Raw genomic sequence first — 24,062 nt, forward strand, 5'->3', positions numbered from 1 at the left:
TTTGTCCACTGATGCAGACTGGTTGAAAATTTTCTTTAGAACTTTTTCTCTCAGCTAACCATCAATTCAAAAGGCACATTAGGATGTAACTTAAAAAACACAAATTGAGCAGAAACTGTTGGCAACTTGAAGGGTTAGATGCAGACTGGATGTATCAAGGACTAGCTACCAAGAATGAAACTCACCTCAGAATAGTATTTTCTTTTTGAATTCTGAAATAAGGCTCTGTATATGTTAGATTCCATAAAAACAGTAATAGCTATGGTAGGTAAAATTTTACAAGCAGCCCCTGTTTGAAATGTTAAAATACTGATAGAAAGGAGCATGTATGATCAGAGAGGGATGGAGATACGCAGATTTTTTTTTAACTTTTTCATTTAATCAGTAGTGGTATTAGCATCATGGTGTACGCACCTACTAAGTCAGGTATGTCTAAGTCAAGCTGGCCCACTTAGGTTTCATTAGTTCTGAAGAAATGATGTTTGTCTTATTTACTGTGAGCCATAAATTTGGCAAATCCAGTTTTATATTTTCAATTCATAGGGCTTCATACTATGAGATTTCAGTTGATGATGGTCCATGGGAAAAACAGAAGAGTTCAGGGCTCAATTTGTGTACTGGAACAGGATCAAAGGCCTGGTGAGTAACTTGGGATGTTGCTTATTGACTTTTGTGAAATATTTTAAGTAACGTAATTTACCCAAGGCTGCCCATGGGTGTATCTAAAGCCTCTGGTACACGAGAGGTAGCCTGGTTGTTATGTTTGTTGGTTCACTTTCTGCTCTACTCCTCAGTTGGGTCCAGAAGTCCTGCCTTGACTTCACAGATTAGAGCTGTAGATTTGGTCATTATTTAACCTATTGCAGTAGGTTTGTAGGAAAAAAGAAAATAAATGTTTTGGGGGACTATGTTTTTTTTAATGAAAAATATTTTAATAGTAAAAAAATGAAAACAGTACAACAACAGCAGCAGATGACCTGGAGGTTTGTGCAGCAAAGGGCTAACTGGAGAGAACTGGGCTCCCATAGCTTACTCTCTAACCTCTCTCTCTCTGGGTGATCACTGCTGCTGCTGCTTAGTTATACACATGCAGGCGCCCCCCTTTGATCCACAGCTCTCTTGTTTCCTGAGCACAAACTCCTAAACTACCTACTAGGGAGAGTGGTAATAGACCTTCAAATTCGGGATCCCTGGGTGGCGCAGCGGTTTGGCGCCTGCCTTTGGCCCAGGGCGCGATCCTGGAGACCCGGGATCGAATCCCACATTGGGCTCCCGGTGCATGGAGCCTGCTTCTCCCTCTGCCTGTGTCTCTGCCTCTCTCTCTCTCTCTGTGACTATCATAAATAAATAAAAATTAAAAAAAAAATAGACCTTCAAATTCAACATATTCAAAACTAAATTTATTATCTTCAGTTTTTGTTCCTGTGATCTCTGCAGTGCTTAATAGGATCACTGTTACCCGGAGTTCATGCTCTAGAGAAAAACTTTGTTCCCAAAACCTTGCTCTTATTTTGAGTCTCCCTGTTCTTCACATACCAGGGTCTGAATCTTGCCGGTCCCACCTCTCAAGTCCTTGCCCCTCCTTTTCAGTTTCTCCTGCTATTTCTTTGGTCCAGGCCTCCATCTTCTTAGTGAGTATTCTTTGTGCCTTGCCCTTTAGTTTTCAGGCTGTCACCCATACTGCCAACAGGGTGATATTTCCAAAATGTAGATAAATTTGGCTAGATCCTTTCTGTGGTGTAAAACTTTCATTTATGTCTATGTTCAGATTACTTAAGTCTGTGTTTAAGACCCTGTAAATAAGTCCTGAGGAATCTGCCCGGCCTGTTGCTGCCCTACCCTAACCCCCAGCCCACTGGAGGAACTGCAGGCTACTTGCAATTCTCGGCACAAGCCACGTTCTCTCTGGGCTTTTTGTTTTTGTTCAATGCAGCTTCTTCCTGCATTGAATGCCTAAATGTTCTCCACTTTCCATCCCCTGGCTTGAAAAATCCAATCTTCAAATGTCATGCTGTGTAGGAAATCTTTACTAGAATCTAGTTTTTTTTCATTAGCATAATGAACCTTCTTTTGGTGCACACCTTACACTTTTGCCTCGTAGCACTATTTTTTTTTCGTAGCACTATTATAGATAGCATTTACCATGTTATTAGTTCTCTAATGAGCTGATACCTGGCTGGTTCAAGCAACTTGAAGCATTTGGGGTGGTGACTCATGGGTTTGTGTGTGTGTGTGTGTATATAGCATAGTACCTAACACATATTCATTCAATTTTTTTTTTAAATAAATGACTACATGCTCACAAATACAGTGGAAAACTGTACTTATTAAATTGTAGTTTTAAGTTTGGATAGTTTAAAATATAGTAATACTTTTGCAGTATTTTTTAAACAATTGTGAAAAAGATTTTAAATATATGTAGGCAAAATAGCATAATCAGTATCTATGTACCTATTAGCCAGTTTCAGTAATTCTCAACATACGCAATCTTTTTCTCTGTTCCTGTACTGTCTCCTTTTATCTCCTATTATTTTGAATTAACATTCAGACATTACATTCAGTAATGAATGAATGTGACTTTAGTAACTTCACATGTTTTTTAAAAACAATCATCATTTTTGTCAAATAAATGAACCTTTGGAGAAAATGAAAAGTATCATTTAAAGATTGGATAACATCTCATTTTCCTGAGGGCCAGTGAGAACTACATTTCTAAAATGATTTTTAACAATAATTGTTTGAAAAATAAACTTAATTATCTAATATGTTATAAAATTATTTTGTAACCCTCCCATAAAATGAAAACATTATAGTTAACTGCTTTATCATAACATCTTTTCTGCTCACCGTGATGTTGTTGAAAACTAGATTGAGAATCAAAAATGGTTTCCTTTATCCTCCTTTTCCTCTCCCAGTATTCTGTTCCCCCCAAACAACTGAATAGAGTACTAGCACGGAAGTTAAAGAGACCTGGCTAAATGACCAGCCTATTAGCTCTGTGATCTTGTACAAGTTTCCTTTTCTGCAAAGTGAGGGGAAATGGAACAGATAAAATAAGATTACTTTATCTTCTGAACTGTGATTCTGTAGTTCTATATATAATGCATTATAATATAAGCTATCAGTGATTTAGCCCCTGCTACTTTGAATATAATATGCTAGGTGCTATTTAATACCTTGACAATATTCTTACAGAAATCCTGCAAGAAAGTAGTAGTATTTCTGTTTTATAAAATAGAAGTTGAGGCTTCACAAGGATAAATAATTAGGGTGAAGTCACAACTAGTGTCAGAAATTGGATTCAACCACAGGTGAGCTTGACTACAAAACCAATGCCTTTTTGACTACCCGCTTTTAAATGCAGAGGGGGAGCTGTCTATAGAATCCATACAGTCCTAAGATGTGTTCCTAGCTTATATTGAAGAATTAAGTAGTAAGAGCATAAAGAATAAGAGCCATTAGACTTGTAAAGTAGTCCTGCCATCTGCTGCCACACACCTTATAGCTGAGTCCTGTGATGATGGTGGACAGAAGTATGGCTTTGATTAGAATTTCAGTCTTCTCTATATTGCTTATTAAAGTCTCCTGTCCTCTCCAATGTTGTAGTCTAGAACTCTGTCACTAACTATATTCTGTCCCTGTCACCTTGGTCACTGAGCCGCCTCTGTCTTCAGCCCTATGTAGCTTGCTTGCTTCTAACATCTTCTACCTTACTCTGTACCATTACTGATCCTTCTTTTGCTGTTTTCCCATTCATCTTTTGTTCTTTTTCTCTTCAGAATATGGGAGGAGAGAAGTCTGGGGGCCAGAAGGGCTGAGGGAAAGCAATACATTTTTATATGTTTGATCAAACTACCATTTCTAAGCATTTTGTCTTGAGCTACATATATTATTTAAATTTTCAACAATACTCGAAGTAGGTGATTTTATTTTCATTAATAGAGTATTAAAAGTCTCTCAAAGCCATGTGACTAACAAATGGTGAAGACAGGATTTAAGTTCTGCACTTAACTCTGAAATGTAGATCTCAGGAATCACTAGAAAGAAAGGAGTAGTATAGCCTATTTCTTTATTTCTTTTAATCTTCTTTTAATTCTGGATACATAGATAAAAGTTTTCCTATGTGACCTCTCAGTCCTTGCTTTGAATATGAAATGTGGAAATGTATAACTTTGAATAAGAAAGTTACTGTAACTAATAAACCCCCAACCTTAATACAGTAGAAGTTTATTTTTTGTTCTTAAAAAGTCCAAGTGGGTCCTCACTGGGAGGTGGGTCTCCAAGTGGTGGCTCAGGGATCCTGGCTCCTTCTATCATGTGGCTCCACCATCTTTTAAACATAGCTCCTAATTACTCTACTTATTTACATTAAGCCACAGAAGGAGGAAAAGCATGGAGGATCACCTGTGGGAGGCTTAATATGGGACACAGGCTTAGATGTGTTGTGCATGACATCCACTTTCATTCCTATACCTAGAACTCAGTCACATGGCTTTATGGCAGGAAGGATGGAAAAGATAGCCTGATTATGCACCACATTCAAAGAGTCTGGGGATTAGCTATCCCATTTTGCATTTCTAAAAATTCCTCTACAGGACAGAGGATGTAGGTGTTATGTTGGATAGCAAATTGTCTCTGAATTGTCTCATTGTCATCTCTGTCCTCTTCCCAGTGTGGAACACGATTTGCTACATTCACTGAGAGAAGTACTACAGAGTCTAATCACATATATTTCTGTTGGTTTTTAAGACTGTTGCCAGTTCCCCTCCATACGTTCTGTCTTAGCCAGCTTAATTAAGGGTAAGTGTTAAGTGAGGAGAGAAAGCTTTACTAACTAAAAAAGATACGAGATTCAATTTGTCTTTCAGTTGGATTGTCTTTAGTGGAGGTTATGTTTGATTTTAAATGGGAACTCTTAGAATGGTGAAGGTGATAGACCTAAGAAAAGTCATCATGTGCTAGTTAATACCTTCTTAGGCATATGGTTTGTCTTTGATGTAGAATATAATCCACTCCTCAAGGGAGAGTGAACTAGCTGAGATCCAGATTATAACCATAGGAAATTCATCTTAATTTAACTCCAATTCTGAGGACTTAGTTGGGTTGTCTTGTGGTATCCTGAATAAGTCCTAATTCTTGGACTATTAGATCAAGTTGTGATCGTATGAGACTTTTGTCCTCTTAAATTAAGTCTTAATTTCAATATTTTAATTCAGTGGAACCTAATAAACATAGCTTATTTTATGTGACTTTTAATTTAAAATAAAACAGTATCTTCCAATAATGTGAATATTCAAAAGAATTAGAATGTAACTCATGCACATCTCTTTCATCTGATATTTTCATTCAGTATCAAGTTCTTGCCATGAGCCAGGTGGTGCTGCAGATGCCTTGCCTTGTAGTGTGACAGTCATTCTAAGGAGAATAGGTACTTCGAACCTCATACTAAACAATGGGTCAGGACATTTAAAGTATTTTCCTTCATTTCATGCCACCTAGTAAGTATGAGCAAAGGTACAGAGGCAAGAATGGGCTTGGTGTGGTTGCAATATGAAATTGGAGAGTAGATAATCCTGAAAAGTAGAATAGGCAGCGGCAAATTTCGAGTTTGTTTGTTTTTTTTTTAGCATAGTAATGTGGTCTGTGAATGGCCCCAGAGTTTTATTTTTCATATAAAAATTTGTGTATCTGCACTAAGAGAATGCCTAAAATATCACATTTCTTAAAATGTGAAAGGCATAGGGCTAGAAGGGTATGCAAAGGTATCTATTGCTCCTCCTCCTCAAAAAGGTTGAGAGTCACTGAATTACATTGAGAGTGTGTAGGTTGTTATGCTATACCTACCTGTTCACTGAGTTACATGATGAGGCCGTGTGAGAAGAGTTATGAAGCAGCAGAATTCTCAATTACTGGAAAGAATTAAAAAACAAACACACACTTCCTTAACCAACTTTGTAGACCCAAGGACAGAGCTACTTTTAAAAGTGATTCACATTTGTGTTAATATTTGTTCTTAAGTGGTTTAAGCAAGGCATTACAGCGGTAAAGTTTTCTAATCTTTTCTATTTTATAATTTAAAGAAATATTTACATATTAAAAATATGTTAAATAGTTTAAAAGGCTATCAAATGAAAAGCTAGTCTTTTATTTCATATCTCTAGTATTAATCTCCAGACACAACCACCCTATATATATATATATATATATATATATATATATATATATATATATGTATATATATATGTTATATATAAATAGGAATGTAATATATACACTACATAATTCCTTTGGTTTTTTTAACTTATCAGTTATCTATTAGCACATATAGTTCTGTTTGATTGTTTTTAGTATCTACATGGTAACATATTTAACCTGCTTCCTATGAATGAGTTATTTTGCTGTTATAAACAATGCTTCAGTAAATATCCTTGTACATGTCTTTGTATATTATAGATGCAAGTATACCTTAGGATAAAGTAGTAGATTAAAGAATCTGTTCCTTTTAAATTTTAATAGCACAGAATTGCCCTCCAATGGCAACTTCCATAATCCCATCAGTGTATGAGAATGTTTTTCTGATGCCCATTCCAATACATTATCAGTCTTTAATTTGTATTTCCTTAAGTAGTAGTAAAATTGAATACTTTTTCATATAGGCCTGTAAACTGTGTACTTTGCCCACTTTTTAAAACTGAGTGAAGTGGCTATTGTCTTTTGGTGTTTTTTTCTTGATAATTCTGAGAGGTTTTTGTATATCAAATAGATAATTTCTTTTTCACTTTTAGTATGTTTTTTAGAATGAAAGAACTTATGTGATGTTTGTTTTTAGGTCATTCAATATTAACAGGGTTGCAACTCAGGCCGTGGAAGATGTTTTAAATATTGGTGAGTACCAAAATAGCTATTATATGTTACAATTATAATATGCTATGTAATGTATATATTTTATTATATATTAGCTATTATATGAGACAAAATATTTAATCAAGATATTTCCCCCTTTCCTTTTTCAAAAGCAAAACGACAAGGAAATTTAAGTCTTCCATTGAACAGAGAATTGGTGGAGAAAGGTCAGTGACTAATGATCATAATTATAATTACTGAGTCTCATTTATGTTCTACATCAATCTTGAGGACATTATTGTGAAGTTTACTTGTCTAATTAGTAAAGCACAGTACTTTTTTGACTCAGGCTCTTGATATATACCTTTACATATATTTAAGCAAATCTTCTCTTTAACTTTCTCCTCCCTACTTCTGCCCAGTTACTTCAGGGTTCTCTTGAGAGAACGAGTCCTTTTGGGAAAGAATACTCTACTGATCTGGGATTTTGAAGATTATCTCAGTTTTATGACTTGTTTTAATGTGGTATTCAACTAAATGTTCTTTCAAACCTGATTTCTTTGTACAGTTGTTTTTAATCAGTTTTTGCTTTGTCTACCAACTCTCATATGGCTTTTCATTATTAGAAGCAGGTCCCAAAGATTTCTAAAAATATCTTGAATAATGGCAGTTTCATTAGAGAAAGCATCTTGCCTATCATTGTTTAAGACTGGACTATACATTAAGACAATTAACTTATGAATACTTTGACATGGTATTTTGGAAGGGAATTTAGCAAGGGACTTGTGCATCCCAAGTTGTATTTTTGAGTGCCTCAAGCTCTAGTTCCTTACTTCTGTTTAATTACTAGTTTTGTAGCCCATCCCCAGAATGTCTATTTCTGCTAGATTGTGGTTGATGTAGGCCCTGGTGGCCTAATCTTGGAACCTAATTCTCATATATAAGGTTTTTGTTTGTTTGTTTTTTGTTTTTAATGGAATGTGTTGTGTGTGCCAAGAAACTTGCTGCCAAACAGACCTTTGGAACAGAGTTGCTTTTAGGTTGGGGATAGGATAGCATACATTTTTCATTTTGTACTTCTCAGAAGCAACCATCTTTCATTGAATATGCTTATACTTTTTTTCCCCTTTATAGTAACAAATGAATATAATGAATCGCTGCTCTATAGTCCAGAAGAACCAAAAATACTTTTCAGTATTCGAGAACCAATAGCAAACAGAGTTTTCTCCAGCAGTCGTCAGCGTTGCTTCACCTCAAAGTAAGCTTCCAAAGGCTGACTGTACTTTCATCTCTCGTAATTAAAAGGAGTCTTGGTTTTAAAGTATTCAGTTTGATGAAATTCACTCATTCAAATTTAATCTGGTAGCTAAAGTATAGAACTCGTGGAACTAATGTATCATGCTGTGCCCTAGTGAGAATGGTATTTCCTTTCTAATATATCGTACTATTTTAGAGAAACTAATTGAATAGGAAGGGCATAATTATTTAATTGGGTGATATGGATCTGTTGTTTTAATCTACTAAATCACAGTAAGATCAGATTATCCCTTTAAAAGAAACTGGAAAGCACCTTTTTTTTCCCTCATATGCTCTGGGATAAACGCAGGATAAACATTCATATAAAACCTCAGTTGTATAGCGATAAACTTTTAGAGTAGGACTCATTTCTTTTACCTTTCCCCTATAAGTGGCCCCCCCATTCTATCAGATTTGATTTTCTTTTGAAGGGTAGATGTAAGAAAACATACATAATTTATTTTGTAAAGATTGCCCAATTTTCCAAACAAAAAAAAACTTAATGGAAAAATGTCATTGTCTCATGGCAGGCAAAGAACAGTTTAAAATTACTGCTTTACAGTGTACATACTCTCTTTTTTTGAAAATACAGTTGATTTTTTTTTTTCTAGGAAAAACACTCAAACTCATTTTACTGATCTGAGAGTTAATTTTGATTAATCAACAAATCTACTCAGTTTAGGTGAGACTACACAGACATTTAAATTTTTGTTCATATAAACAAAATAAGCTTCATGAATTTGGCAGTTGGACAATATTCCTTAAACATGTCATAAAAACACTCATCAACAAAAGATTGACGAATTGAACTATATTAGAATTAAGAACGTCTGTTAATCATGACACCATTAATAAAAAAAAATAAAGGCAAGCCACAGAGGGAGGTATTTGCAGTACACCTATATCCAACAATGGACTTATGTCCAGAATATTGTAAAAATTCCTACAACTCAGTAAGAAAAGACAGCTCAGTAGAAAAATTGCCAAAGTTTTGGACAGACATTTCACAGAAGAGGGTATCCAAATGGCTAACTGTATGGAAAAACATCCTTGACCTTATTATTCATGTGGACAATGCAAATTAAAACTACATAATCTGATACCACACATACCCCCCAGAATAGCTAAGATGCTAGTCTTACATACAGTATTGTTAGGGATAGTTTGGAAAGTTGTTTGGCAGTAACCTACCAAAGCTGAATATAGCACATGCGGTGACCCAGCAGTTCCACTGTTAGGTATCATCCAACAGAATCGTAGAGACACAAATGTCTGCAACAAAAGACATGCTCAAAAACATATGTAACAGCATTACTTCCAGTAGTTAAAAACCCAGATGTCCATGAATAGAAGAGATCCATAAATTTTGGTATTTTCATACAATAGAAGTATATTCATACAGCAATGAAAATGAACACACTACTAACTACTTGTAATAACCATGGATAAATTTCACAAGCATACTGTGAAGCAAAAGAAAGCTAGACACAAGCAGACCTCTGGTATTCTTCCATTTATATAAAGTTTAAGAAGACAGAGCTATTACTGCGATAGCTGACTGGCATTAGGATAGCGGCACATATAGGAAGGAGAGGCCAGGAGCAGTGATTGGGAGAAGGCAGTGATAGAGCCTCTGAGGAGCCGGGCAACATTCGATTATTGATTTGGGTGATGAATGACTACGCAAATGTGTTCAGTGAGCTGTACACTACAAATTTGTGCCTCTTTATATGTTGTACTTAAGTAAAAACTATCCATGAAAATAGTTACATTCTTATTCGGTAATAGTACTTGTAATAACATTTTGTCATGAAAAAAGCCTGTGAGTTCTGTCAAGCCTGAACTTGTTCTCTCATAAATGTTTGAGTGAATGGTGAAATATTGGTGAAATATCCTGAATATTAGATTTTGATAATGTACCCAATGTTACTCTCTCAAACCGAAGAATCTGATTTTTAAAATCAAGGCCAAATGATCTGCCAGTTTCAGTAAAAATTAAGGTTTTTAAAGAAGCCATAATCTAAGGTTAAGGAAACTTTTAATATTTAATGAGATGTTTCTTTCTGCTCAGGGTGTGTGTTCGTTCTCGTTGTTGGGATGCCTGCATGGTTGTGGATGGAGGTACTTCTTTTGAGTTTAATGATGGAGCAATTGCTTCGATGATGATCGATAAAGAAGATGAGCTTCGAACTGTGCTTCTAGAACAATGAAAGATTTCCTCAGATGACAAATAAATTTTGATTACTGGGAAAATACTTTCACTGCAGAAACAGACTACCACTCATGAAACTACATATTTTGGTTATTATTGAGACTGGTTGGCCCTGGGCTTCAAAGGTGACCAAGAAAGTGAGATTTATATTATTCTTTTGGATTCAGATAGAAAAGATTGCTCGCTATGTTAGAAAATGGATGGACTAAACTGATTAGAATTGATACCAGTGAAATTTCTATATTGCTTACAGTTGGTATCCAATAGTACTGATATCTTCTTAAATTTAGAGAGGTAGGCTCAAATAAAGGAGTAAATGTTTAGGATTTGAAATTTCACTGTACAAGTTGTTTTTTTTTTTTTTTTTCCCTTCCCTTTCCCAACTACAGAATTGGTCAGACCAAACAACTATCATATGATTAGTGTATATTTTTTATAGTACCTAAAAATCAAGATTTTTAAAAATTTTGATGGAGAATTTTGATAAATCCTGACATTGACCTAATTGAAGTAGGTAAATGTGTTTTTTATATGTGCTTAGAATTTTCTAATTTCAGAGTACAATACTATTATGGCTCTATTGATTTAAGACGTTCAAACAATCGTTTTTGAAATTATCAATGTTTTCATTGGCTTTCAGGTTAATTTTGACAGTGCTGGAGGTGAAATACGTGTATCTGGACAAAATCATGATACTGTTACAAATGGATTATCCCATAGCTATTTTAGGTCATAGACAGGTTTTGTTTTGTTTTGAATGCTTTTGAATCTTAATAGATTTTTTTCTATTTAAAACTCTAACATGGAATCAGAGACTAAAAGAATGAACCAATTAAACATACTCTTTTAGGAGTTTGATAAAACCTTTAAAAAATATTTTCATCTAGTGTTAGGAGTAGTGTCAGAAAATGGATTCTTTAATAAATATGCAAAACATTAATTTTGGAATTGCCTTATTTTTAATATCATGGTAGTTTTCACCTCACTCATATTCCATGTTTCATACATTAGTTTGGAAGATAAAATGTTACGGCGCCCCCATCACTGTGAGAGTTCCTTTTAGTTTGAGAGGAAATTACCTAATTCTTGATCTACTTATAAGTAATCTTACAATTTTTACAGAAAGCACCTATTGCTGCATTATGAGACAACTGGTATTCTCATGCCATTTACTCAGAGTTTTATCTTTTTTCACTTGCTGTTAAAAAGTTATTCAACATTGAAATATTTATTGAACACATAGCTTGTGCCATGTACTATGTCAGATGCTGGATATACGTTGATGAAGGAAACAGACTCTATTCTAAGAGAACTTGAGTCTGGTGAGCTCAAATTCTATGAAAACTAGGACGTATAATCAAATCGAGTGCTATTTAGTTTTGCCAGCATTTTAACATGTTCTTGTCAAATTTTTAGATAAATGTTACTATACAAAGGTAACCTAGGTTTTGATGTATATCCAGAACAAGAATCTGTTTTTCTTTTTTTCGGAGTATGTGACAGACACTCAGAGCAGTGTTTACATGATGTATAAAAAAAAAAAAAAATCGTGTTTTCCCAGAGCTGGATCTAGTTTTTGGCTTGATTTAAATTGATATACTGAAGATAACACTATGGTATGGAATTTCAGTTCTTTATAAAAAATTCTCTGAGGTTTAAAATACCTTCTTGACAAAAATGCCAATTCCATCTTTATATCAAGCAAATCTGTCCAAAATGGTACCATAGATTTGTTAATATGTAATATATTAATAGGCAACCTGCTCTGTAAAATTGTTCATAAGCCATATTTTAAAAGTTTAAAAAATAGTTAATGTTCTCCATTTGCAGTATAACTTCTAACATTTCTGCTATGTGGTGGGGATTTATTTGGAAGAGACAAGAAGCAAAGGATATTACAATAGGAGAAATGTGTTTATGAATGAGTTAACCCTTTAATGGCAACTGTATGTGAATAAACATAATTAAACTAGTGTTATCTTTTTTTTTTTTTTTAACTACATTTGTTTCCTTAACTGTTAACAGCATCATTATTGGAAAACCAGATTTTCCCAAAATACTATGTTTTAGGTCTTTTCCAGTGCTGTGCCCTGTTGACTTCATTTACTGCTAATATTTCACCTAGAACTAGGACTTACTATATAAGCAAAGGGTAAAAGTACTTGTAAGTGCAGACTGCAGATAGGTTTGACCTACTATTTTTGATGCTCCACATGTATTTATATTCATAGCCCCAGTGCATCAAATCATATTAAATGTTTTACTAGCCTTTAAATATAAAGAATTTCCATTCATTTCGATTTTAAATATCAAAATACGTATAAAATCATTAGAACCAGTTAACACAAATTTTGTATCAAAGAATCACTTGGTGCACATGGAACATTCTTCAGAATAGATCACATATTAGGCCACAAAACAAGTCTCAACAGATTGAAAAAGATCAAAATCATACCATGCATCCAATCTAACCACAATTCTATGAAACTAGGAATTAGCCACAAGAAAAAAAATGGAGGTTAAATAACATGCTACTAAACAGTGAATGGGTGAACCAAGAAATCTTTGGAATGCAGCAAAAGCAAGTATAAGGGAAGTTTATAGCAATACAGGCCTACTTCAAGAAGCAAGAAAAAGCTCGGACAATCTAACTTTATACTTAAAAGATCTAGAAAAAGAAAAAACCTAAAACCAGCAGATGGAAGGAAATAAAAATCAGCAGAAATGACATAGAAACTAAAAAAAAAAAAAAAAAATCAATGAAACAAGGAGCTACTTCTTTGAAAAGATTAGCAAAATTGGTAAATCTCTAGGCAGACTCCTAAAGAAATTACAAATGAGGGAGGAGAAATAGCCACCAATACAAACCAATAGAAATAGAATATTATGAAAAATTAGAGGCCAACACATTGGACAACCTAGAAGAAATGGATAGATTTCTAGAAATATATAACCTACCAAAACTGAAGCAAAAAGAAATAGAAAATTTGAACAGACCAATAATCAGCAACAAAGCTGAATCAGGAATCAAAAACTCCCAACAAACAAAAGTCCAGGGCCAGATGGTTTCAGAGGTGAGTTCCACAATTCTTCTCAATCAAAAAAACAGGAAGGAAAAATTCTAATTCTTATGACACCAGTACCAAAACTAGATAAAGATAGCACAAAACAGAGAACTATAGGCCAATATCTGAACATAGATGCAAAAGTCCTCCACAAAATAATAGTAAACTAAAGTTTATAGCAATACAGGCCTTAAATTAAAAAAAACACCATGATCAAGTGGGATTTATACCCAAGGGTGGCTCAATATTCACCAATCAATCAACATGATAGGTCATATCAATAAGAGGATAAAAAGCATATGCTCATTTTAATAGATGCAGAAAAAGCATCTATTAGAACCCATAGCAAAGTATAAGGTCCATTCATGATAACTCTGAAGAAAGTAGGTTTAGAGGAAACCTACCTGAATAAAGTCCATATATGAAAAACCCACAGCAAACATCATACTTGGTGGGGAAAACCTGAGAGCCTTTCCCTTAAGGTCAGTAAAAGATGAGGATGTTCACCCTGACCACCTTTATTCAACATAGTACTGGAAATCCTAGCCACAGCCATCAGGGAAGATAAATAAAAGCCATCCAAATTGACACAGAAGAAGTAAAACTATTTGCAGATGGCATTATACTATATATAGAAAACCCTAAAGACTCCACCAAAAAATGACTAGAACTAATAAATGAATTCGGTAAAGTCACAGGATATAAAATCAATGTACAGAATCTGTTGCATTTCTATACACAAATAATTGCATTGTAGAAAGAGAAATTAATTCCATTTACAGTTGCACCAAAAATAGTAAAATACCTAGGAATAAACTTAACAAAGGAGGTAAAAGACCTGTACTTTGAAAACTATAAAACACTGATCAAAGAAAGATGACAGAAAGAAATGAAACGACATTCTCCATGCTCATGGGTTGGAAGAACAAATATTGGTAAAATGTCTATACTATACAAAGCAGTCTGCAGATATAATGCAATCCCTATCAAAATACCAACATCATTTTTTTTCTTTTTTTTAAATTTTTATTTATTTATGATAGAGGGAGGCAGAGACATAGGCAGAGGGAGAAGCAGGCTCCATGCACCGGGAGCCCAACGTGGGATTCGATCCCGGGTCTCCAGGATCGCGCCCTCGGCCAAAGGCAGGCACTAAACCACTGCGCCACCCAGGGATCCCCCAACATCATTTTTCATAGAATAGACAAACTGTCCTAAAATGGCAGGCGCTAAACCACTGCACCACCCAGGGATCCCCCAACATCATTTTTCATAGAATAGACAAACTGTCCTAAAATTTGTATGGAACCAGAAAAGACCTGAAATAGCCAAAGCTATCTTGAAAAGGAGAAACAAAACTGGAGCTATCACAATTCCAGACTTTAAGTTACAATATAAAGCTGTAATAAAACAGTATATAGTACTGGCACAAAAACACACATAGATCAATGGAACAGAACAGAAAACCTAGAAATAAACACAATTATACGGTCAATTAATCTTTAACAAAGACCTAGCTAGTCTAGCAGTGGTAGACACCATTCTGGGTCTATGTAGCTAGCACTGCTTGCCTTGTCCTGCTTTAGTGATCTCCTGCAGACCTGATTCATCCAACCAGCCTGCCCTAGCAGGGGCCCCTCCAAAACTGCTCCCATGCCAGTACACCCAGTGGGTGGGTTTGGTCTGATCCAATGCTCTTCTCTCCCCAAAGTGGCTCCTTCCCTGGGGGAGCAGCCCAGCCTATCAGTGCATCCACAGCAACTGCAGCTGGGTGCTACAGCCAGCTGAGCTGGAGGTCTGCTTTACCCAGGAGCATGTACACAGCAACTGTGCCCTAGTCACAATAGGAAAGCACACACACCCCACATGTGACAACCCGGCAGTATCTGGTTCTGGTGATACGAGTAGGTTGCTCTTCTGAGCCCCACAGGACACCTGCTACATAAGACCACTCCTTCAAGACTAGGAGACATAGCTGATCTACTTAATAGAAACACAGGCAAAATGAGATGACTATATTTCAAATTAAGAAAAGACAAAACCTCAGAAAAAGAACTAAATGAAACAGAGATAAGCAATCTAGTGATAAAGAGTTCAAAGTAATAGTCATAAAGATATTTACCAAACTTGGAAGAAAGATGGATGAACACAAAACTTCAAGAAATATATAGAAAATGTAAAAAAAAAAATAAATAAATAAAAAAAAAAAACAGAGCTGAAGAATAACAAAAAATACACTAGAGGGAATCAATAGCAGATTAGATTATACAGAAGTAGTACCAGCATCTGGAAGACATAGTAGTGGAAATCACCCAAGCTGAACAAAAAGAAAAAAAATTTAATAAGGATAACTTAAAGGACCCTTTAGACAACATCAAGTATACTAACATTCATGTTATAGGGCTCCCAGAGGAAAAGAGAGGGAGAGGGGACAGATAATTTATATGAAGAAATAATAACTGAAAACTTACCAAACCTGAGGAAGGAAACACATCCAGGTTCAGGCTGCACAGAGAGCCCCAAACAAGATAAACCCAAGGAGGTCTACACCAAGACATAATAATAAAAACGTTAAAAAAACAAAACTCGGGATCCCTGGGTGGCTCAGTCCTTTAGCACCTGCCTTCGGCCTAGGGCGTGATCCTGGAGTCCTGGGATTGAGTCCTACATCAGGCTCCCTGCATGGAGCCTGCTTCTCCCTCTGCCTGTGTCTCTGCCTCTCTCTCTCTGTGTGTCTCTCGTGAATAAATAAATACAATCTTAAAAAAAAAAAAACTAAAACTAAAGATAAAAAGAGAATCTTGAAAAAAGGAAAAAACCACTAGTTATGTACCCCCAAAAGATTATTAGCTGACTTTTCAGCAGAAACTTTGCAGGCCAGAGGGGAGTGGGTAAGATACATTATGCAATGAAAGGAAGAAGAAACCTACAACCAGTGACACTATCCGGCAAGATTATCATTCAGAATTGGATAGAGAAAAATTTTCAGACAAAAGTTAAAGGAATCCACTAAGCCAGCCTTACAAGATATATTAAAGGAACTTAAGTGGAAAAGAAAAGACCATAACTAGAAGAAAATTATGAAAGAAAAAAAAATCTCATGGGTAAAAGCAAACATATAGTAAAGGTAGTGGAGCAACCACTTATAAAGCTAGTAGGAGTAAAATTAACTACATCTACAGTAATAGGGATATGTAAAGTATGAATGTCAAAGACAAAAGATGGGGGGAGTAAAAATGTATTTTTAGAATGCTTTCAAATATAAGCAACCACCAACTTAGAATTGACTGCTGTGTACACAGGTTGTTATATATAAATCTCATGGTAACCACAAACCAAAAATCTCTAACAGATATACCATAAGTAAAGAGAAAAGGGTCCAAACATAGCACTAAAAAAAGTTCTCAAAACACAAGTGAAGACAACAACCAAAGAAAGAGAATTACAAAATTAATCAGAAAACAATGAACAAAATGGCAATAATCACATACTTATCAATAATTACTTTAAAAGTAATTTAACTTGTATGCTGCCTACAAGATACTTTCTTCAGACCAAAAGACACACAAACTAAAAGTAAAGGGATAGAAAGATATTCCATATGAATGGAAATGAAAATAAAGCTGGGGTAGCAATACTTCTATCAGACAAAACAGACTTTAAAACAAAAACAGGGCGGCCCTGGTGGCTCAGTGGTTTAGCGCTGCCTTCAGCCCAGGGCCTGATCCTAGAGACCCGGGATTGAGTCCCACGTCAGACTCCCCGCATGGAGCCTGCTTCTCCCTCTGCCTGTGTCTCTGCCTCTCTCTTTCTCTGTCATGAATAAATAAATAAAATCTTTAAAAACAAAAACAAGAGACCAGGGCCTTACATAATGATATAGGGATCAGCCTAACAAGACAATATAACACAAATATTTATGCATCTAATATAGGAGCACGTAAATATATAAAGCAAATATTAACAGACACAAAAGGAGAAATTGACAGTAATACACTAATAGTAGGGACTTGAACACTGCACTTACATCAATGGATACATCATCCCCATAGATCATCAATAAGGAAACTGCTTTAAATGGCACATTATATAAGATGGACTTGAGAGACATATACAGAACAGTTCATCTCAAAATAGGACAAACAATACACATTCTTTTCAAGTGCACATGGAAATTTTCCAGAACAGATCACATGTTAGGCTATAAAACAAGTTTCAATAAGTTTAAGAAGAGTGAAATCCTAGCCAGCATCTTCTGTGACCACAACAGTATGAACATAGGTATTAATTACAGGAAAAAAAAAAAACTGGAAAAAATACAAGTACGTGGAGGCTAAACAACAACCAATGGGTCAATGAAGAAATCAAAAAGGAAATCAGAAAACACCTAAAGATAAATGAAATTGGAAATAATACACCAAAATCTGTAAGATACAGCAAAAGCACTTCTAAGGAAAGTTTGTAGTGATACAGGCCTACCTCAAGAGACAAGAATCTCAATCTAACTTTATAAGTAAAGGAGCTAGAAAAAGAAAAAACAAAACCCAAAGCTACTAGAAGGAAGGCAACAATAAAGACCAGAGTAGAACTAAATGAAATAAAGACTTAAAAGAATGGAAAAAAAAAAATTAGAAGGAAAAAAAAAAAAAAAAAAAGCAAACCAGAGAACTGGTTCTTTGAACTGATAATATTTATAAACTTTTAGCCAGACTCAAGAAAAAGAGAGGGCCCAGATAAAACCAGAATCAGAATTCAAGGAGAAGTTAAAACGGACACCACAAATTATAAGAGACTACTACGAATTATTATACACCAATTATTATACACCAATAATTAAAGTGGACAACCTTGAAAAACTGATAAATTCCTAGAAGCATATAATCCTCCAAGACTGAATCAGGAAGAAAGAGAAAACCTTAATAGACCAATTACTAGTAAAGAAATTGAATTAGTAATTTAAAAACTCCCAACAAATGGGAAGTCTGGGACCAGATGGCTTTACAGGTAAATTTTAGCAAATATTTTTTTTTTAAAGTAAACACCTATCCCTTTCAGACTATTCTAAGACATTGAAGTGGAGGGAACACTTACTTCCAAACTCATTCTACAAGGCCAAAACACTAACCTGATAACAAAACTAGGCAAAGACACTATTGAACAAACAAAAATTACATACAGGCTGATATCCCTGACAAACATAGATGCAAAAACTCTCAAAAAAATATTAGCAAACTGAATTCAACAATATATTAAAAAGGTCATATACTATGATGTGGGTTTATTCCAGAAATGCAAGGGTGTTTCAATACCCACAAATCAATCAACATGATATTACATTAACAAAAGATAAAAATCGTAAGATTAATAAATGACAAAGTTCAATATCCATTTATGACAAAACCCTTCAACAAAGTTTATATAGAAGAAAGAAACCTCAACAGAATAAAAGCCAAACATGACAAACCCACAACTAACACCATAATCAAAACACAAAGTTTTTCTTCTAAGATAATTATGCCCACTCTCACCACTTTACTCAATGTAGTATTCGAAATTCTAGAATCAAATGAGAAAATAAAATAAAATAAAATAAAATAAAATAAAATAAAATAAAATAAAATAAAATCACCCATACTGAAAAGGAAGAAGTAATATAGTCACTGTTTGAAGATTACATGACACTATATATAGAAAACCATAAATACTCCACCAAAAAACTATCAGAATAAGTGATTTCAGGAAAAGTTGGATAATACACAATATACAGAAGTCTGTTGTGTGCATCTTCTTTCAAGATTTTTACTTATTTATTCATGAAAGACATAGAGAGGCAGAGACATAGGCAGAAGGAGAAGTGGGCTCCTCGAGGGGAGCCGGATGTGGGACTCGATCCCAGAATACCGGGATCACGTCCTGAGCCGAAGGCAGATGCTCACTACTGAGCCATCCAGGCTTCCCAAATCTTTTTCTATACACTAATAATAAATAATGTAAAAGAAAAATTAAGAAAAAAATCCCACTTATGGATGTATCAAAAAGAATAAAATACCTAGAAATAGAAGTGAAAGAAACACTATGAAAACTATAAGGTGCTGATGAAAGAAATTAAAGATGACACAAATAGATGATATTCTGTGCTGTAGGATTAGAAGACTTAATGTTGTTAAAAAGTACATACTTCTCAAAGCAACCTATAGATTCAATGCAATCCCTATCAAAACACCAGTGGCATTTTCCATGGAATTAGAATACATAATCCTAAAATTTGTACGGAACCACAAAAGACCTGAATACAATCTTAGAGAAAGAAGAACAAAGCTGGAGGTATCACTCTTGTATTTCAGGCTATACTCTAAAGCTACAGTAACCAAAGCAATATGGTAGTGGCACAAAAACAGACACAAGATCAATGGAATAGGATAAGGGCCCAGAAATAAACCCATGCTTTTTTTTTTTTAAACCCATGTTTATATGGTCAATTATAGTTGACCCTTGAACAATGAGGGGCTTAGGGGCACCGACCCCCCTGCCAGCACAACTTCTGACTCCTCCAAAACTTAACTCCTAATAGCCTACTATTGACTGAAAGCCCATAAACAGCTGATTGACACATATTATGTGTATGTATTATATATTGTATCCCCATAATAAGTAAGTCACAGAAAAGAAAATATTAAGGAAATCATAAGGAAAATACATACATTTACAGTATTACTATATTTATCAGTACCACAAATGTATGTTATCTGTTTACAAGACTAATCATTTGTCATTACTAACATCAATACTGCCTTATACAAAACACTGTAAAGGTTACATATACTAACACTAAACACCAAAAGTGAAAAGATAAAAAACAAATTCATATTTATTTATAGGTATAATGATCCATGCGTTGATTACAAAGCAGCAGCAACATCATTGCTTTATTTACTAGCAATAAATACTAGTAAATACTAACATATTTACTAGCAGCCTAGCATAGATAATAAAATAATATGATGGTGTCACAGTGCCCTAGCCTGTACACCAGTGAATGAAGGGCATTGCAAAATACATAGGGCATAGAGTATTAGTCATATTCATAACACAGTATTGGAAACACGGACTTTTTTAAAAAAAAAAAACCACTTACCTTGATAATAGGCTGATAGTTTCTCCAATTATAAGTAAGAGGCATACTGCAAAGTAATTCTTCAAAAAGTTATAAAATAGCAACAATGTCAATTTTATATTAAATAGCACTCACCTTATGCCTACGTAAGGACAGGCTATCTACTACTTCCACAGGTTTTGCACATGACATCCTACCTTACAAATACTTAGGTAATGATGATGAAGACACACAAACTTATCAGTTTTTGCCATACAGTTAGATTTTCACACGGAGACACTCATACACCACAGATAAGTTTATTAACTGTGCAGGATTATTTTTATTCATTAAATGGATCATCACAAAGGTCTTCATCCTCATCGTCTTCATGCTGAGTAGGAAGAGGAGGGGCTGGTCTTGCAGAGAGACACTGGGGCAGCAAAAGAGGAGGTGGAGAAAGTGGAGGGGAGACAGGACAGGTAGGCGCTCTAGTGTAACTTCAGTGAAAAACATAATTTCTGTCCTTTTTGTTTTTTCATTTTTCTTAAACTGTTTCTATATAGTGCCAGTTTTCTTCCACCCTCTGCTTTCTTTTTTCAATGCTCCATGTAGTTAAAGAGATCAAAAGCAATCTTAAAGAATCAGAACCCTTCTGCCTGTCTAATGTCAATTTGTTTTCTGGAACTGCTTTTTCTATGTCTTCATCATGCATTGGTTCAGAAGCGCTCATCTCCACAAGTCATCTTCAGTTAATTCCTCTGGTGTGGTGTCTATTAAGTTCGTGGATTTCTCAAAAAACTGTATCTTGAAAGCCTACATCCCCCACCATTATTTTTCCATGTCCACAATCTCTTTTTTTTTTTCTTTTTTTTCACAATCTCTTTCATCCTTGATTGGCTCTGTTGTACACCCTGTGAAGTTATCCGTAACATCTGGACATGGTTTTCTCCAGCAAGAACTTGTTTAGTGCTGGATAGCTTTCATGGCTTTTTCTCTAACAAAGCCATCTTCGATGGTAAAATCCTATTAGACTTTCATGATGTTCTATCAGGGTTCTCTTGCATGGCACTGACAATCCTTTCCATCGAGACTGTGTGTCATAAGCCTTAAAGGTCATTATGGATCCCTGATCAAGAGACTGAATTAGGGACATTGTGTCAGGAGGCAAGTAGAGTGCTTCAAAAAACTCATGAGGTTCTGGATGGCCAGGGGCAAAAATAAACAAATGGAACTACATCAAAATAAACTTTCGTACAGCAAAGGAAACCATAAAAAACAAAAACAAAAAACAAAACAAACTAATGAATAGGAGATACTTGCAAACGACCTATCCAATAAAGGGTTAATATCCAAACTATATAAAGAGCTCACACAACTCAACACCAAAAATAATCTGATTAAAATGAGCAGAGGACCTGAACAGACATTTTTCCAAAGAAGACATACAGATGCTCAACAGACACACGAAAAGATGCTCAACATCACTTGTCATCAGGGAACTGCAAATTAAAATCACAAAATTAATCCTCACATTTTTGTGAGGATGTGAACAAAAGGAAGAAAAGGGAACCCTTGTAAATTGTTGATGGGAATGTCAGTTGAGGCAGCCAATATGGAAAAGAATGCGAAGGCTCCTCAAAAAATTAAAAATACAACTACCATGTGATGCAGCAAATCCACTTCTGAATATTTATTGGAGAAAACAAAAACACAAATTCAAAGATATATGAATAACCCTTACCTTATTGCAGCACTATTTACAATAGCCAAAACATGGAAGCAACCTAAGTGTCTATCAATTGATGGATGGGCAAAGGTGTGGTAGACAATGAAATATCATTTACCTATAAAAATGAAATCTTAGGGATGCCTGGGTGGCTCATTGGTGGTGTCTGCTTCGCCTTAGGTCATGATCCCAGGGTTCCAGGATCAAGTCCCACATCAGAGTCCCTGCAGGGAGCCTGCTTCTCCATCTATGTTTCTGCTTCACTATGTGTGTCTCTCATGAATAAATCTTTAAAAAATAAAATAAACGAAATCTTGCCATTGGTGACAACCTGGACAGACCTAAAGGGTATTACACCAAGTGAAAGTCAGATAGGGAAAGACAAATTCCATAGGATTTCACTTATATGTGTAATCTAAAAAAAGAAAATAAAACAGAAGCAAACTTACAAATAATAATAGAGAACAAACTGGTGGTTGCCCCAGGGGCAGAGGGATAGGGGGGTGGATGAAATAGGTGAAGGGGATTAAGAGGTATAAACTTCAAGTCATAAAATAAATCATAGAGATGAAAAGTACAGTTATATAAGGAATATAGTCAATAATATTGTAATAATGTTGTATGGTGAGAGGTGGTGACTACACTTACCACGGTGAGCACTTGTGCAATCACTCCACTGTACACCCGAAACTTATGTCAACTGCACTTCAATTTAAGAAAGGACTTTAAAAAAAAGAGGTAACTGAGGATTTAAATCACTAAAAAATTCATTCCGTTTTGCCAATGTACCATAATATGTGCATCATTATACTTAGGGATAGTACCTACCAAGACAATGAGTAAAAAAGATCCCAGGGATAATGTGACATATAAATGATATAATGAAAAAAATTAAATTGGTGGGCGGGAAGGGATAACAGTAATATACAGATGAACTGCTGAGCTACAAGGAGAAATGGTTTCTTTCCAATGCAGTATATTCTCGACCTTAACATTAAAAATAAGCATGAGGGGATTAGGGCATAAGTCAACAAGAAGGCTTATTAAGTTTTCTACGTTAAGGAAAACATGAAGAGTATTTGTTTTTAAGTGTCATGGACCCAAAGATACATTTTTAAGAAAATTACTGACAAAATAAAGAACTAAAGAGAAAATTAGAAAAGAATATTTTAATTTGAATATTTTATAGGAGTACTCAGTAAGGCATGGATTGGAACTAATTTTATTCCTCTTTTTAAAAAAGATTTATTTATTAGAGAGAGAGAGAAAATGCAGCAGGGAAGGGCAGAGAGGAGGGAGAAAGAGTCACAAGCAGACTCCACACTGAACATGGAGCCCAACCTAGGACTTGATCTCACTACCATGGCAATATTACCTTCAGTCTAGGGCTTTTTGCTGCTGAACCTATGGAAATAGGGAACAGATTAATGAGAGTAAGATATATAGTATGAGCTGGTCCCGTCTATATTTAAAAAGTCCTACTAGCTGCCTTTTATTAGTACTTTAGTATATTAATCACTTGAATTTCAAATGTTTTATAAATGTTACTATTTTAGAAGCACTTTAAAGATAAGAATAAACCTGTACTTAGTACCTTCTCAGAAAGCATTCACACTATCATTTTAATTTGACAAAAAGCAGATGATGTGGATGGAACAAAGGGGACCATTGTTGGGGTCCTTTTGTAGCCATAACCAGAGGGCTGGGACCAAAGACACCCCAGATGAAATGCTAATTTTAACCACAGTACTTAGGGAAAAAAAAAAAAAAAAAGAGAGAGAGAGAGGGAAAGATCAAAAGAATTCAACTTAGTGGAAGTACTCA

The 24,062-nt window shown here is 35.0% G+C and overlaps 1 protein-coding gene across 5 annotated transcripts in view; it reads left to right on the plus strand.

Moving 5' to 3' along the window:
• NADK2 (NAD kinase 2, mitochondrial) overlaps positions 1–12,324 on the plus strand; it is a 45,398-nt gene extending 33,074 nt beyond the window's left edge. For 4 of the 5 annotated variants that reach the window (XM_072757088.1, XM_072757089.1, XM_072757091.1 and 1 more), the window contains 5 exons: positions 544–639; positions 6,830–6,885; positions 7,017–7,070; positions 7,978–8,101; positions 10,211–12,324. In XM_072757088.1, the coding sequence (XP_072613189.1) occupies positions 544–639; positions 6,830–6,885; positions 7,017–7,070; positions 7,978–8,101; positions 10,211–10,349 (469 nt within the window). In that variant the 3' untranslated portion in view covers positions 10,350–12,324. The remainder of the gene's footprint in view (positions 1–543; positions 640–6,829; positions 6,886–7,016; positions 7,071–7,977; positions 8,102–10,210) is intronic. The other variant, XM_072757090.1, reaches the window with a different exon arrangement.
• Positions 12,325–24,062: the final 11,738 nt, after the last annotated feature.

Source organism: Vulpes vulpes, chromosome 4 (genome assembly GCF_048418805.1).
Source record: "Vulpes vulpes isolate BD-2025 chromosome 4, VulVul3, whole genome shotgun sequence".
Classification (NCBI taxonomy): Eukaryota; Metazoa; Chordata; class Mammalia; order Carnivora; family Canidae; genus Vulpes; species Vulpes vulpes.